This window comes from Sus scrofa, chromosome 9, assembly GCF_000003025.6.
Source record: "Sus scrofa isolate TJ Tabasco breed Duroc chromosome 9, Sscrofa11.1, whole genome shotgun sequence".
Taxonomy (NCBI): Eukaryota; Metazoa; Chordata; class Mammalia; order Artiodactyla; family Suidae; genus Sus; species Sus scrofa.
The window spans coordinates 4,043,761-4,060,229 of NC_010451.4; the positions used below are offsets into that span (position 1 = coordinate 4,043,761).

The window sequence follows — 16,469 nt, forward strand, 5'->3', positions numbered from 1 at the left end:
CCATCATTTTGATTGTTGAAGTTAACCTTCCTGTATTTCAGATCTCCAGTAGCCTTGACCTTTGCATTTGTAAATTTGTCTAGTTTCCTTTTTCTTCCTTTTTCCCTTAAAATTGTCTCTGTTAAAATTGTTAATTAGGGGGAGTTCCCACCGAGGCACAGCAGAAACATTTCCAACTAGGAACCATGAGGATGCCTCTGGCCTCTCTCAGTGGGTTAAGGATCCGGCGTTGCCATGAGCTGTGGTGTAGGTCACAGACGTGGCTCAGATCCTGCAATGTAGTTCTGATTCGACCCCTAGCCTGGGAATCTCCATATACTGGGAATGTGGCCCTAAAAAGCAAAAAAAAAAAAAACAAAAAAAAAACAATTGGGTTTAATGTTTGTTATGGTATTATTGCTTGTTAAGTCACATGAATGGCAATTATATTTTCTTCCCCATTTGATATTTTGCCTTTTGTTGATAATTTCCTTCATGCGGCTTACTCTTTGATGTAGATATCTCAAAAATTTAGGAAAAGCATAGATATCCATAAATTGAAAATAGAAAATGTTCTGAAATTACTTGTGTTCTATTATTAAGAATATAATTCTTAAATATGAGATAAATATCCTATTTATGTCCTTTGTATTTTCATTCTACAGTTCTAGTGTCAATTAATGAAACTACTTTATCATTATGTGAAGAGTTAAGGTCCTATTTTCTGTAAATTTGTAAAACTCTTAATTAAAAATCAAAGCTTATACCAAGTAACAAAATAATAACCACAAATTAAATTAGATTTTTTTCCATATTATATTTAAACTGATTTTGATTCATTAAGCTTAACTGTTCTATGAGGAACATAGAGTCCTATTGTGTTGTAGGTGGGCAGGTGTAGCCACACTATACAGAAATAGATAAGTAGTAACTTCAGTACATGAATATCACCCCTTATCTAGTACAGTTTTATACAGTTTGTCATATATTCTTGTTCCCAGTCTCCACACACAATAACTTTGTTTCCTTAACTAGACTGTCCTCTGTTTTATAGCTGCTGTCCTCTCGGTGTGACAGTGGATTCCTCCAAGTAGGCTTTGCCATCTAAAAGGGATGAACTCCAGTGACCGATAAGTGCCTCTGGAAGGGAAACAGGTAAATTAAGATGCTCATTCTGAGAAGAATGGAAGGACAGGTAAGAAGCAAGAGGACTGTGACCACGAAGGACTGTTCTCTAGTTATTCTCGCATTTTCCTTGTCACAGGAGTAAGGTGTACCTGACTCCACTATCACAGAACCAAAGATTCCTATTTGCTTAGGAAAATAACTAGCAATTCATAGTAAGTTAGACTGAACTGCAATCTGAGAAGTGGGGAAATAAACATTTTCAGGAAAACTCAATCTTTTACATCATTTCTGCCTTCAGCTCGGTAGAGGGAATGAAACCTCAAGTTGTAAGAATCTAAGGATCAATTCATAGATATCCCCAAACTCTCCACGTTTTTTTTGTTTTTGTTTTTGTTTTTACTGCTTACAAAGTAAAAAAAAAAAAAAAAAAAAAAAAAAAAAATATATATATATATATATATATATATATATATCTACTCCCACTTGTGTATGTCTTTAATACCTTCATTTCTGGTGAGGAAAACAGTATATGCTGCTTGCAGTCTGTTCCAGGTGTTCGAGAGTTTGGTCAAAAAACACCTACGATAGAGGTACACGTACCTTCCTCAACACCTTAAACCTTCGTTCTCCGTACTTTGGAAATGAGTCTTTAAAGGAAAATATGTGTTGTAAATCTCAAGGGGATATTTCAAAATATTAGCGACACAGGAGCTCTTGTGAGTATCAAGCTTACCCCATGGGGAGATGGACATTAATGGAAGCTTTCTCTTCTAACTACCGATATGATGGTGCTTAAATAAGCAAATAATTTTGTACGCGTGCATGCATATTTTTTTGTGTGGAAGCATATGTAAAGGGGAGAGGCATAAGAAGAAACACACTTTATAAGTGAAAAAGAATGATTTTAATATTTATTGCAGAGTGTTATTTCTCTGGGAGGCCTCGTGGGACGCAAGTTGAAATCACTTAAGTGCAGAATGTTCTGATCATCCACACATCCATCTCTTTTTCCTTTTGTTTGTTTATTTTTTCATCTCCCTAAATAACATCGCTGCGGATTTAGTATCCCCCAAATCATCCTAGGAACTATGCAAAATCAGAGCGCATTGGCCCCTAGTTTTCAAGACGTTTGGTTTCAATTGAAGTAGATGGGGAATGCTGCGGCATCCTTGAAAGACACCAACAATACAGGCTTGTTATGCATATATCTTAGGTTAAGACCACTTAGATGCCCAAAGCTTGATATGGTAGCAATGGTGGTGGTAGCAATAGCAATAATAATAACGGAAGCTATGCTTTATGTTTTGACTGCTTTTGAAAAATAAAAATAAGTTTGTAGTGAGATAATTATCGTTCTTAAATTGTATAATGTAGAGGCAACTTATGATACATTTCATAGATGTGTATATATACATAATTTTGATGTGGAGGAGGAAGGGGAGTGGTTCAATGGACATATAGGGTGGATGCAAGATAAAAAATTCTAGACGCGAGTGACCCTTCGATGTGCATAACGTTAATATCACCACACTATAAACTGAAAAATTGTTAAAATGGTCATTTTTATGTTATGTCTTTTTTTACCACGATAATAAAATAATAGATTGGAATTTTGTCAGATCCCTTTTCCTTATCAATTGATAAGCCTGCTAATGTGGTCGGATATGGAATACGGAAGCAGTCTTGCACCCTGAGAATAAAAACCTTTTTTGACTAATATGTTAACAACATATATGATTTTTATATATTTTTGAATTTTATTTGTTATACATTAAAGGGATTTTTGCATCTATATACATGAGAAATGTTTTTGCAGATTTTGTTATCTTTCTCTGATTTGAGTATCAGAATAACACTAACTGTATAAGAATAAATGTGAAGGGTTCCCTTCGATTCCATTTTCTAGGAGATATTCCATAAAACTGGTGTCAATTCTTCCTTAAACGTTTGGTAGAATTCTCCAATGGAAATATCAAGCGTCGGAGATTCCTTTTTTTAAAGTAAAAATTCAATGTCCTTAATCGTTACAGGACTTTTCAAATTCTGTTTTTCATATTTGAGTAAGGGTGTGTTTTCTGATAAACTGGTTCATTTCATCTAAGTTGTCAAGTTTATTTGTTTAGAGTTGTTTGTAGCATTCCCTTATGACCCTTTCATATTTTCAGGGTCTAACATGATATTCCATTCCATTCCTGGTATTTGTTTCTTCTCTGTTTTTTCTTTGTCAATATTGATAGAATTTTGTCAAATTTAATGATTTTTTTTCAAGTAACAAGCTCTGTGCTTCATTGATTTTCTCTTTATTTTTCTGCTTTCAATTTTATTGAATCCAGCTCTCATCCTTATCATGTCCTTCCTTCTACTTGTATTGGAGTTACAGTGCCATTCTTTTTCTAGACGTCTGAGGCAAGAGAATTGATTATAACTTGGAGATTTTTCCTCTTATCTAATGTATGTGTTGAGTGCTCTAAATTACTCTTTCAACAATATTTTAGTGTGTTCCAGAAATTTTGCTACATTGAATCGTAATTTTATTTAGTCAACGTATATTTTAAATTTCCCTTGAGACTTTCTCTTTGACCATGTGTTATCTAGAAGTGTCTTGCGTAGTTTCCAAGTGTTTGTATATTTTCCTGTAGCTTGTTTTGTTATTGATTTATTGTCTGATTCTCTTGCAGTTGGAAAACACACAGCACATGCTTTTGATTCTTTTGAAAATTTTAGGTTTATTTTACGCCACAGGGTAGGTCTTATTATAGGTACATGTTCCATGTACCCATGAAAAAGAATGTATATTCTGGTACTGTCAGGGAAATTGTTTTATAAAGGTCAATTAGATACTGTTGATTAAAGTTTTGTTGAGTTCTACGTAACTGCTGGTTTTCTGTATCACTGTTCCGTCAGTTGTTGAGAGATAACATTCAGGTTTCCACTTGAAATTTTCTTTTTTTTTTTTATGCTCATACATGTAGCCAAATTTATTATTATTATTTTTAAGTTATTTCACCTGAAATTTTCAATAACTCTTTGAAAACAAGACAAGCTAGTGTCTGGCCGCAGATAGCACTTTCTTAATTATTAATTTCTTTTGAGAATTGCTAAGTTTCCCACCGTGCTTTTGTTTCTAGGAACTCGGCTTCATGATGATACTAGTCCTCTGCAGAGATGAGAAGGTGAAAATTTCATTGACAAAGTGTGTGTAGGGTGGGCGCATGTCAATGATTTGGGGACTCTGAAGGCATTTAATGCCCCTCTCATCACCTTCATTTTTGTGGCCAAAATGGTACCTTTAGAAAGACATTTTTAGATCATGACCACATAGCCATCAGATGTACCACTTTCTTTTTTTTCCCTTTCCCGTTCATCTCTTCTCTGAAAACATACCTTTCATGTGCTATAGGATTTTGTATCCTTAGAACCTGAAAGGATCCTTATGACACAGTCTCGTATCTGCTTGGTTTTCACCCCATAGACGATAGGGTTCATAGTTGGAGGCAAGAGCAGGTAGATATTGGCCACGATGATGTGACACGATGGAGGGATGGTGTGGCTCCCAAAGCGATTAAAAAAGAAGCAGAAGAAAGCTGGGCTGTAGGAGAAGACGATGGCACAGATGTGGGCAGTGCAGGTGCTGAAGGCCTTCTGCCGAGCTTCTGCCGAGGAGAGGCTGACCACCGCCCGGAGGATCATGGTGTAGGAGACGGTGATGCACAGGATGTCGAAGCCCCCGATCAGGAGGGCCACCATCAGGCCATAGACAACATTGGCCTTGATGTTGCCACAGGAGAGCTTGGCCACAGATAGCTGATCGCAATAGGTATGATGTATGATATTGCCTCTGCAGTAGGGTAGTCTCTTGGTGAAGAAAATCAAGGGAATGACAAGCAACACACCTCTCAAGAAAGTGGCAAGCCCAGCCTTGGCGATGACGGGATTGGTGAGGATGGTGGCGTAGCGCAGGGGGTAGCAGATGGCCACATAGCGGTCCAGGGCCATGAGCATGAGCACCCCGGACTCCATCCCCGTGAAGGTATAGATGAAGAACATCTGGACCAGGCATTCTTCAAAGCTGATTTCCTTGAGATGGAACCAGAAGATGCTGAGGGCTTTAGGGATTGTACTGGAGCACATGACAAGGTCGGTCAGGGAGAGCATGGCCAAGAAGTAATACATGGGCCTGTGCAGGGAGTCCTCACAGCAGATGAGGTAGAGGAGCCCGCAGTTGCCCACCACAGCCACGACATACATGGAGCAGAAAGGGAAGGAAATCCAGAGGTGCAGGTCCTCCAGTCCTGGGATCCCAGTGAGAAGGAAGGAAGCTGGTGTCAGGTCTGTTTTGTTCAGCATTTTCATGATCATTCTGGTATAATCATTAAACAGCTGATAGGACTTTTCTCTGTTTCTTTGTTTTTTTGTTTTCAGATCCTCCAGGATTAGGGAGGAGGAAAAGAGGAGAAAAATCTTAGTTGCGCTCTCTCTCTCTTACTCTCCTTTTCCATCTCTGTCAAATGTGCATTTTAATATCAAACAACCAAACCATTTAAATGTAATAGAATGCTTAAAGTTAAAATCACGTATGTATGGTTAGTTAGGTTCGTTAATTTATCAATTTATTCAACACATGTTTAGCACTCACTATGTTCCCAGGTTCTTTCAAATGTATTGTTTCCATACAGTTTTAAAACTAAAACATGACAGAGCTTAAATCCTCAGAAATTTATAATTAAAAGTAATTATGTTATGATCTTTCTAATGAGGTTTTTGTTAGTGTATCTTATTTAAACGTTAATTGCCATACACATCTCCTTTTGAGTATTTTCTTAAGGCAAATTTTTTTTGATCACCTGTCCAATGACCTAACAGATATGATAAGATTGTTTTTATTGTTATTATTTAATGTCATATTTCTGCTACACTAAATGATGTTGTAATAATTCTACCAATATTAACCCACTAATCCTCACTATAATCACAGCACATATTTTTATTAATCTACACTTTATAATTGAGCAAATGGAGGCACTATATCTGAATTACTGTGCATTCAATTCCCAAATTGAGCCTTCTCTGACCACTTCTTAGTAATTTATTTCTTCCAAATTTTGACAAAGAAATGTGTGTCAGAAAAAAAGAAAATAGTTCCATAGGATAATAATGAAAATAAAAAGTATCCAGCTCCATCATTTTGATTGTTGAAGTTAACCTTCCTGTATTTCAGATCTCCAGTAGCCTTGACCTTTGCATTTGTAAATTTGTCTAGTTTCCTTTTTCTTCCTTTTTCCCTTAAAATTGTCTCTGTTAAAATTGTTAATTAGGGGGAGTTCCCACCGAGGCACAGCAGAAACATTTCCAACTAGGAACCATGAGGATGCCTCTGGCCTCTCTCAGTGGGTTAAGGATCCGGCGTTGCCATGAGCTGTGGTGTAGGTCACAGACGTGGCTCAGATCCTGCAATGTAGTTCTGATTCGACCCCTAGCCTGGGAATCTCCATATACTGGGAATGTGGCCCTAAAAAGCAAAAAAAAAAAAACAAAAAAAAAACAATTGGGTTTAATGTTTGTTATGGTATTATTGCTTGTTAAGTCACATGAATGGCAATTATATTTTCTTCCCCATTTGATATTTTGCCTTTTGTTGATAATTTCCTTCATGCGGCTTACTCTTTGATGTAGATATCTCAAAAATTTAGGAAAAGCATAGATATCCATAAATTGAAAATAGAAAATGTTCTGAAATTACTTGTGTTCTATTATTAAGAATATAATTCTTAAATATGAGATAAATATCCTATTTATGTCCTTTGTATTTTCATTCTACAGTTCTAGTGTCAATTAATGAAACTACTTTATCATTATGTGAAGAGTTAAGGTCCTATTTTCTGTAAATTTGTAAAACTCTTAATTAAAAATCAAAGCTTATACCAAGTAACAAAATAATAACCACAAATTAAATTAGATTTTTTTCCATATTATATTTAAACTGATTTTGATTCATTAAGCTTAACTGTTCTATGAGGAACATAGAGTCCTATTGTGTTGTAGGTGGGCAGGTGTAGCCACACTATACAGAAATAGATAAGTAGTAACTTCAGTACATGAATATCACCCCTTATCTAGTACAGTTTTATACAGTTTGTCATATATTCTTGTTCCCAGTCTCCACACACAATAACTTTGTTTCCTTAACTAGACTGTCCTCTGTTTTATAGCTGCTGTCCTCTCGGTGTGACAGTGGATTCCTCCAAGTAGGCTTTGCCATCTAAAAGGGATGAACTCCAGTGACCGATAAGTGCCTCTGGAAGGGAAACAGGTAAATTAAGATGCTCATTCTGAGAAGAATGGAAGGACAGGTAAGAAGCAAGAGGACTGTGACCACGAAGGACTGTTCTCTAGTTATTCTCGCATTTTCCTTGTCACAGGAGTAAGGTGTACCTGACTCCACTATCACAGAACCAAAGATTCCTATTTGCTTAGGAAAATAACTAGCAATTCATAGTAAGTTAGACTGAACTGCAATCTGAGAAGTGGGGAAATAAACATTTTCAGGAAAACTCAATCTTTTACATCATTTCTGCCTTCAGCTCGGTAGAGGGAATGAAACCTCAAGTTGTAAGAATCTAAGGATCAATTCATAGATATCCCCAAACTCTCCACGTTTTTTTTGTTTTTGTTTTTGTTTTTACTGCTTACAAAGTAAAAAAAAAAAAAAAAAAAAAAAAAAAAAAAAATATATATATATATATATATATATATATATATATCTACTCCCACTTGTGTATGTCTTTAATACCTTCATTTCTGGTGAGGAAAACAGTATATGCTGCTTGCAGTCTGTTCCAGGTGTTCGAGAGTTTGGTCAAAAAACACCTACGATAGAGGTACACGTACCTTCCTCAACACCTTAAACCTTCGTTCTCCGTACTTTGGAAATGAGTCTTTAAAGGAAAATATGTGTTGTAAATCTCAAGGGGATATTTCAAAATATTAGCGACACAGGAGCTCTTGTGAGTATCAAGCTTACCCCATGGGGAGATGGACATTAATGGAAGCTTTCTCTTCTAACTACCGATATGATGGTGCTTAAATAAGCAAATAATTTTGTACGCGTGCATGCATATTTTTTTGTGTGGAAGCATATGTAAAGGGGAGAGGCATAAGAAGAAACACACTTTATAAGTGAAAAAGAATGATTTTAATATTTATTGCAGAGTGTTATTTCTCTGGGAGGCCTCGTGGGACGCAAGTTGAAATCACTTAAGTGCAGAATGTTCTGATCATCCACACATCCATCTCTTTTTCCTTTTGTTTGTTTATTTTTTCATCTCCCTAAATAACATCGCTGCGGATTTAGTATCCCCCAAATCATCCTAGGAACTATGCAAAATCAGAGCGCATTGGCCCCTAGTTTTCAAGACGTTTGGTTTCAATTGAAGTAGATGGGGAATGCTGCGGCATCCTTGAAAGACACCAACAATACAGGCTTGTTATGCATATATCTTAGGTTAAGACCACTTAGATGCCCAAAGCTTGATATGGTAGCAATGGTGGTGGTAGCAATAGCAATAATAATAACGGAAGCTATGCTTTATGTTTTGACTGCTTTTGAAAAATAAAAATAAGTTTGTAGTGAGATAATTATCGTTCTTAAATTGTATAATGTAGAGGCAACTTATGATACATTTCATAGATGTGTATATATACATAATTTTGATGTGGAGGAGGAAGGGGAGTGGTTCAATGGACATATAGGGTGGATGCAAGATAAAAAATTCTAGACGCGAGTGACCCTTCGATGTGCATAACGTTAATATCACCACACTATAAACTGAAAAATTGTTAAAATGGTCATTTTTATGTTATGTCTTTTTTTACCACGATAATAAAATAATAGATTGGAATTTTGTCAGATCCCTTTTCCTTATCAATTGATAAGCCTGCTAATGTGGTCGGATATGGAATACGGAAGCAGTCTTGCACCCTGAGAATAAAAACCTTTTTTGACTAATATGTTAACAACATATATGATTTTTATATATTTTTGAATTTTATTTGTTATACATTAAAGGGATTTTTGCATCTATATACATGAGAAATGTTTTTGCAGATTTTGTTATCTTTCTCTGATTTGAGTATCAGAATAACACTAACTGTATAAGAATAAATGTGAAGGGTTCCCTTCGATTCCATTTTCTAGGAGATATTCCATAAAACTGGTGTCAATTCTTCCTTAAACGTTTGGTAGAATTCTCCAATGGAAATATCAAGCGTCGGAGATTCCTTTTTTTAAAGTAAAAATTCAATGTCCTTAATCGTTACAGGACTTTTCAAATTCTGTTTTTCATATTTGAGTAAGGGTGTGTTTTCTGATAAACTGGTTCATTTCATCTAAGTTGTCAAGTTTATTTGTTTAGAGTTGTTTGTAGCATTCCCTTATGACCCTTTCATATTTTCAGGGTCTAACATGATATTCCATTCCATTCCTGGTATTTGTTTCTTCTCTGTTTTTTCTTTGTCAATATTGATAGAATTTTGTCAAATTTAATGATTTTTTTTCAAGTAACAAGCTCTGTGCTTCATTGATTTTCTCTTTATTTTTCTGCTTTCAATTTTATTGAATCCAGCTCTCATCCTTATCATGTCCTTCCTTCTACTTGTATTGGAGTTACAGTGCCATTCTTTTTCTAGACGTCTGAGGCAAGAGAATTGATTATAACTTGGAGATTTTTCCTCTTATCTAATGTATGTGTTGAGTGCTCTAAATTACTCTTTCAACAATATTTTAGTGTGTTCCAGAAATTTTGCTACATTGAATCGTAATTTTATTTAGTCAACGTATATTTTAAATTTCCCTTGAGACTTTCTCTTTGACCATGTGTTATCTAGAAGTGTCTTGCGTAGTTTCCAAGTGTTTGTATATTTTCCTGTAGCTTGTTTTGTTATTGATTTATTGTCTGATTCTCTTGCAGTTGGAAAACACACAGCACATGCTTTTGATTCTTTTGAAAATTTTAGGTTTATTTTACGCCACAGGGTAGGTCTTATTATAGGTACATGTTCCATGTACCCATGAAAAAGAATGTATATTCTGGTACTGTCAGGGAAATTGTTTTATAAAGGTCAATTAGATACTGTTGATTAAAGTTTTGTTGAGTTCTACGTAACTGCTGGTTTTCTGTATCACTGTTCCGTCAGTTGTTGAGAGATAACATTCAGGTTTCCACTTGAAATTTTCTTTTTTTTTTTTATGCTCATACATGTAGCCAAATTTATTATTATTATTTTTAAGTTATTTCACCTGAAATTTTCAATAACTCTTTGAAAACAAGACAAGCTAGTGTCTGGCCGCAGATAGCACTTTCTTAATTATTAATTTCTTTTGAGAATTGCTAAGTTTCCCACCGTGCTTTTGTTTCTAGGAACTCGGCTTCATGATGATACTAGTCCTCTGCAGAGATGAGAAGGTGAAAATTTCATTGACAAAGTGTGTGTAGGGTGGGCGCATGTCAATGATTTGGGGACTCTGAAGGCATTTAATGCCCCTCTCATCACCTTCATTTTTGTGGCCAAAATGGTACCTTTAGAAAGACATTTTTAGATCATGACCACATAGCCATCAGATGTACCACTTTCTTTTTTTTCCCTTTCCCGTTCATCTCTTCTCTGAAAACATACCTTTCATGTGCTATAGGATTTTGTATCCTTAGAACCTGAAAGGATCCTTATGACACAGTCTCGTATCTGCTTGGTTTTCACCCCATAGACGATAGGGTTCATAGTTGGAGGCAAGAGCAGGTAGATATTGGCCACGATGATGTGACACGATGGAGGGATGGTGTGGCTCCCAAAGCGATTAAAAAAGAAGCAGAAGAAAGCTGGGCTGTAGGAGAAGACGATGGCACAGATGTGGGCAGTGCAGGTGCTGAAGGCCTTCTGCCGAGCTTCTGCCGAGGAGAGGCTGACCACCGCCCGGAGGATCATGGTGTAGGAGACGGTGATGCACAGGATGTCGAAGCCCCCGATCAGGAGGGCCACCATCAGGCCATAGACAACATTGGCCTTGATGTTGCCACAGGAGAGCTTGGCCACAGATAGCTGATCGCAATAGGTATGATGTATGATATTGCCTCTGCAGTAGGGTAGTCTCTTGGTGAAGAAAATCAAGGGAATGACAAGCAACACACCTCTCAAGAAAGTGGCAAGCCCAGCCTTGGCGATGACGGGATTGGTGAGGATGGTGGCGTAGCGCAGGGGGTGGCAGATGGCCACATAGCGGTCCAGGGCCATGAGCATGAGCACCCCGGACTCCATCCCCGTGAAGGTATAGATGAAGAACATCTGGACCAGGCATTCTTCAAAGCTGATTTCCTTGAGATGGAACCAGAAGATGCTGAGGGCTTTAGGGATTGTACTGGAGCACATGACAAGGTCGGTCAGGGAGAGCATGGCCAAGAAGTAATACATGGGCCTGTGCAGGGAGTCCTCACAGCAGATGAGGTAGAGGAGCCCGCAGTTGCCCACCACAGCCACGACATACATGGAGCAGAAAGGGAAGGAAATCCAGAGGTGCAGGTCCTCCAGTCCTGGGATCCCAGTGAGAAGGAAGGAAGCTGGTGTCAGGTCTGTTTTGTTCAGCATTTTCATGATCATTCTGGTATAATCATTAAACAGCTGATAGGACTTTTCTCTGTTTCTTTGTTTTTTTGTTTTCAGATCCTCCAGGATTAGGGAGGAGGAAAAGAGGAGAAAAATCTTAGTTGCGCTCTCTCTCTCTTACTCTCCTTTTCCATCTCTGTCAAATGTGCATTTTAATATCAAACAACCAAACCATTTAAATGTAATAGAATGCTTAAAGTTAAAATCACGTATGTATGGTTAGTTAGGTTCGTTAATTTATCAATTTATTCAACACATGTTTAGCACTCACTATGTTCCCAGGTTCTTTCAAATGTATTGTTTCCATACAGTTTTAAAACTAAAACATGACAGAGCTTAAATCCTCAGAAATTTATAATTAAAAGTAATTATGTTATGATCTTTCTAATGAGGTTTTTGTTAGTGTATCTTATTTAAACGTTAATTGCCATACACATCTCCTTTTGAGTATTTTCTTAAGGCAAATTTTTTTTGATCACCTGTCCAATGACCTAACAGATATGATAAGATTGTTTTTATTGTTATTATTTAATGTCATATTTCTGCTACACTAAATGATGTTGTAATAATTCTACCAATATTAACCCACTAATCCTCACTATAATCACAGCACATATTTTTATTAATCTACACTTTATAATTGAGCAAATGGAGGCACTATATCTGAATTACTGTGCATTCAATTCCCAAATTGAGCCTTCTCTGACCACTTCTTAGTAATTTATTTCTTCCAAATTTTGACAAAGAAATGTGTGTCAGAAAAAAAGAAAATAGTTCCATAGGATAATAATGAAAATAAAAAGTATCCAGCTCCATCATTTTGATTGTTGAAGTTAACCTTCCTGTATTTCAGATCTCCAGTAGCCTTGACCTTTGCATTTGTAAATTTGTCTAGTTTCCTTTTTCTTCCTTTTTCCCTTAAAATTGTCTCTGTTAAAATTGTTAATTAGGGGGAGTTCCCACCGAGGCACAGCAGAAACATTTCCAACTAGGAACCATGAGGATGCCTCTGGCCTCTCTCAGTGGGTTAAGGATCCGGCGTTGCCATGAGCTGTGGTGTAGGTCACAGACGTGGCTCAGATCCTGCAATGTAGTTCTGATTCGACCCCTAGCCTGGGAATCTCCATATACTGGGAATGTGGCCCTAAAAAGCAAAAAAAAAAAAACAAAAAAAAAACAATTGGGTTTAATGTTTGTTATGGTATTATTGCTTGTTAAGTCACATGAATGGCAATTATATTTTCTTCCCCATTTGATATTTTGCCTTTTGTTGATAATTTCCTTCATGCGGCTTACTCTTTGATGTAGATATCTCAAAAATTTAGGAAAAGCATAGATATCCATAAATTGAAAATAGAAAATGTTCTGAAATTACTTGTGTTCTATTATTAAGAATATAATTCTTAAATATGAGATAAATATCCTATTTATGTCCTTTGTATTTTCATTCTACAGTTCTAGTGTCAATTAATGAAACTACTTTATCATTATGTGAAGAGTTAAGGTCCTATTTTCTGTAAATTTGTAAAACTCTTAATTAAAAATCAAAGCTTATACCAAGTAACAAAATAATAACCACAAATTAAATTAGATTTTTTTCCATATTATATTTAAACTGATTTTGATTCATTAAGCTTAACTGTTCTATGAGGAACATAGAGTCCTATTGTGTTGTAGGTGGGCAGGTGTAGCCACACTATACAGAAATAGATAAGTAGTAACTTCAGTACATGAATATCACCCCTTATCTAGTACAGTTTTATACAGTTTGTCATATATTCTTGTTCCCAGTCTCCACACACAATAACTTTGTTTCCTTAACTAGACTGTCCTCTGTTTTATAGCTGCTGTCCTCTCGGTGTGACAGTGGATTCCTCCAAGTAGGCTTTGCCATCTAAAAGGGATGAACTCCAGTGACCGATAAGTGCCTCTGGAAGGGAAACAGGTAAATTAAGATGCTCATTCTGAGAAGAATGGAAGGACAGGTAAGAAGCAAGAGGACTGTGACCACGAAGGACTGTTCTCTAGTTATTCTCGCATTTTCCTTGTCACAGGAGTAAGGTGTACCTGACTCCACTATCACAGAACCAAAGATTCCTATTTGCTTAGGAAAATAACTAGCAATTCATAGTAAGTTAGACTGAACTGCAATCTGAGAAGTGGGGAAATAAACATTTTCAGGAAAACTCAATCTTTTACATCATTTCTGCCTTCAGCTCGGTAGAGGGAATGAAACCTCAAGTTGTAAGAATCTAAGGATCAATTCATAGATATCCCCAAACTCTCCACGTTTTTTTTGTTTTTGTTTTTGTTTTTACTGCTTACAAAGTAAAAAAAAAAAAAAAAAAAAAAAAAATATATATATATATATATATATATATCTACTCCCACTTGTGTATGTCTTTAATACCTTCATTTCTGGTGAGGAAAACAGTATATGCTGCTTGCAGTCTGTTCCAGGTGTTCGAGAGTTTGGTCAAAAAACACCTACGATAGAGGTACACGTACCTTCCTCAACACCTTAAACCTTCGTTCTCCGTACTTTGGAAATGAGTCTTTAAAGGAAAATATGTGTTGTAAATCTCAAGGGGATATTTCAAAATATTAGCGACACAGGAGCTCTTGTGAGTATCAAGCTTACCCCATGGGGAGATGGACATTAATGGAAGCTTTCTCTTCTAACTACCGATATGATGGTGCTTAAATAAGCAAATAATTTTGTACGCGTGCATGCATATTTTTTTGTGTGGAAGCATATGTAAAGGGGAGAGGCATAAGAAGAAACACACTTTATAAGTGAAAAAGAATGATTTTAATATTTATTGCAGAGTGTTATTTCTCTGGGAGGCCTCGTGGGACGCAAGTTGAAATCACTTAAGTGCAGAATGTTCTGATCATCCACATATCCATCTCTTTTTCCTTTTGTTTGTTTATTTTTTCATCTCCCTAAATAACATCGCTGCGGATTTAGTATCCCCCAAATCATCCTAGGAACTATGCAAAATCAGAGCGCATTGGCCCCTAGTTTTCAAGACGTTTGGTTTCAATTGAAGTAGATGGGGAATGCTGCGGCATCCTTGAAAGACACCAACAATACAGGCTTGTTATGCATATATCTTAGGTTAAGACCACTTAGATGCCCAAAGCTTGATATGGTAGCAATGGTGGTGGTAGCAATAGCAATAATAATAACGGAAGCTATGCTTTATGTTTTGACTGCTTTTGAAAAATAAAAATAAGTTTGTAGTGAGATAATTATCGTTCTTAAATTGTATAATGTAGAGGCAACTTATGATACATTTCATAGATGTGTATATATACATAATTTTGATGTGGAGGAGGAAGGGGAGTGGTTCAATGGACATATAGGGTGGATGCAAGATAAAAAATTCTAGACGCGAGTGACCCTTCGATGTGCATAACGTTAATATCACCACACTATAAACTGAAAAATTGTTAAAATGGTCATTTTTATGTTATGTCTTTTTTTACCACGATAATAAAATAATAGATTGGAATTTTGTCAGATCCCTTTTCCTTATCAATTGATAAGCCTGCTAATGTGGTCGGATATGGAATACGGAAGCAGTCTTGCACCCTGAGAATAAAAACCTTTTTTGACTAATATGTTAACAACATATATGATTTTTATATATTTTTGAATTTTATTTGTTATACATTAAAGGGATTTTTGCATCTATATACATGAGAAATGTTTTTGCAGATTTTGTTATCTTTCTCTGATTTGAGTATCAGAATAACACTAACTGTATAAGAATAAATGTGAAGGGTTCCCTTCGATTCCATTTTCTAGGAGATATTCCATAAAACTGGTGTCAATTCTTCCTTAAACGTTTGGTAGAATTCTCCAATGGAAATATCAAGCGTCGGAGATTCCTTTTTTTAAAGTAAAAATTCAATGTCCTTAATCGTTACAGGACTTTTCAAATTCTGTTTTTCATATTTGAGTAAGGGTGTGTTTTCTGATAAACTGGTTCATTTCATCTAAGTTGTCAAGTTTATTTGTTTAGAGTTGTTTGTAGCATTCCCTTATGACCCTTTCATATTTTCAGGGTCTAACATGATATTCCATTCCATTCCTGGTATTTGTTTCTTCTCTGTTTTTTCTTTGTCAATATTGATAGAATTTTGTCAAATTTAATGATTTTTTTTCAAGTAACAAGCTCTGTGCTTCATTGATTTTCTCTTTATTTTTCTGCTTTCAATTTTATTGAATCCAGCTCTCATCCTTATCATGTCCTTCCTTCTACTTGTATTGGAGTTACAGTGCCATTCTTTTTCTAGACGTCTGAGGCAAGAGAATTGATTATAACTTGGAGATTTTTCCTCTTATCTAATGTATGTGTTGAGTGCTCTAAATTACTCTTTCAACAATATTTTAGTGTGTTCCAGAAATTTTGCTACATTGAATCGTAATTTTATTTAGTCAACGTATATTTTAAATTTCCCTTGAGACTTTCTCTTTGACCATGTGTTATCTAGAAGTGTCTTGCGTAGTTTCCAAGTGTTTGTATATTTTCCTGTAGCTTGTTTTGTTATTGATTTATTGTCTGATTCTCTTGCAGTTGGAAAACACACAGCACATGCTTTTGATTCTTTTGAAAATTTTAGGTTTATTTTACGCCACAGGGTAGGTCTTATTATAGGTACATGTTCCATGTACCCATGAAAAAGAATGTATATTCTGG

General features: G+C 36.0%; 2 protein-coding genes across 2 annotated transcripts; both read right to left on the reverse strand.

Moving 5' to 3' along the window:
- LOC100523266 (olfactory receptor 52N4-like) lies at nt 4,495-5,508 on the reverse strand. The gene has a single exon (XM_003129483.4). It carries the CDS (start codon nt 5,464-5,466, stop codon nt 4,495-4,497), a length of 972 nt encoding a protein of 323 aa, XP_003129531.1. The 5' UTR covers nt 5,467-5,508.
- LOC110255334 (olfactory receptor 52N4-like) lies at nt 10,783-11,796 on the reverse strand. Its single transcript, XM_021062221.1, has one exon. It carries the CDS (start codon nt 11,752-11,754, stop codon nt 10,783-10,785), a length of 972 nt encoding a protein of 323 aa, XP_020917880.1. The 5' UTR covers nt 11,755-11,796.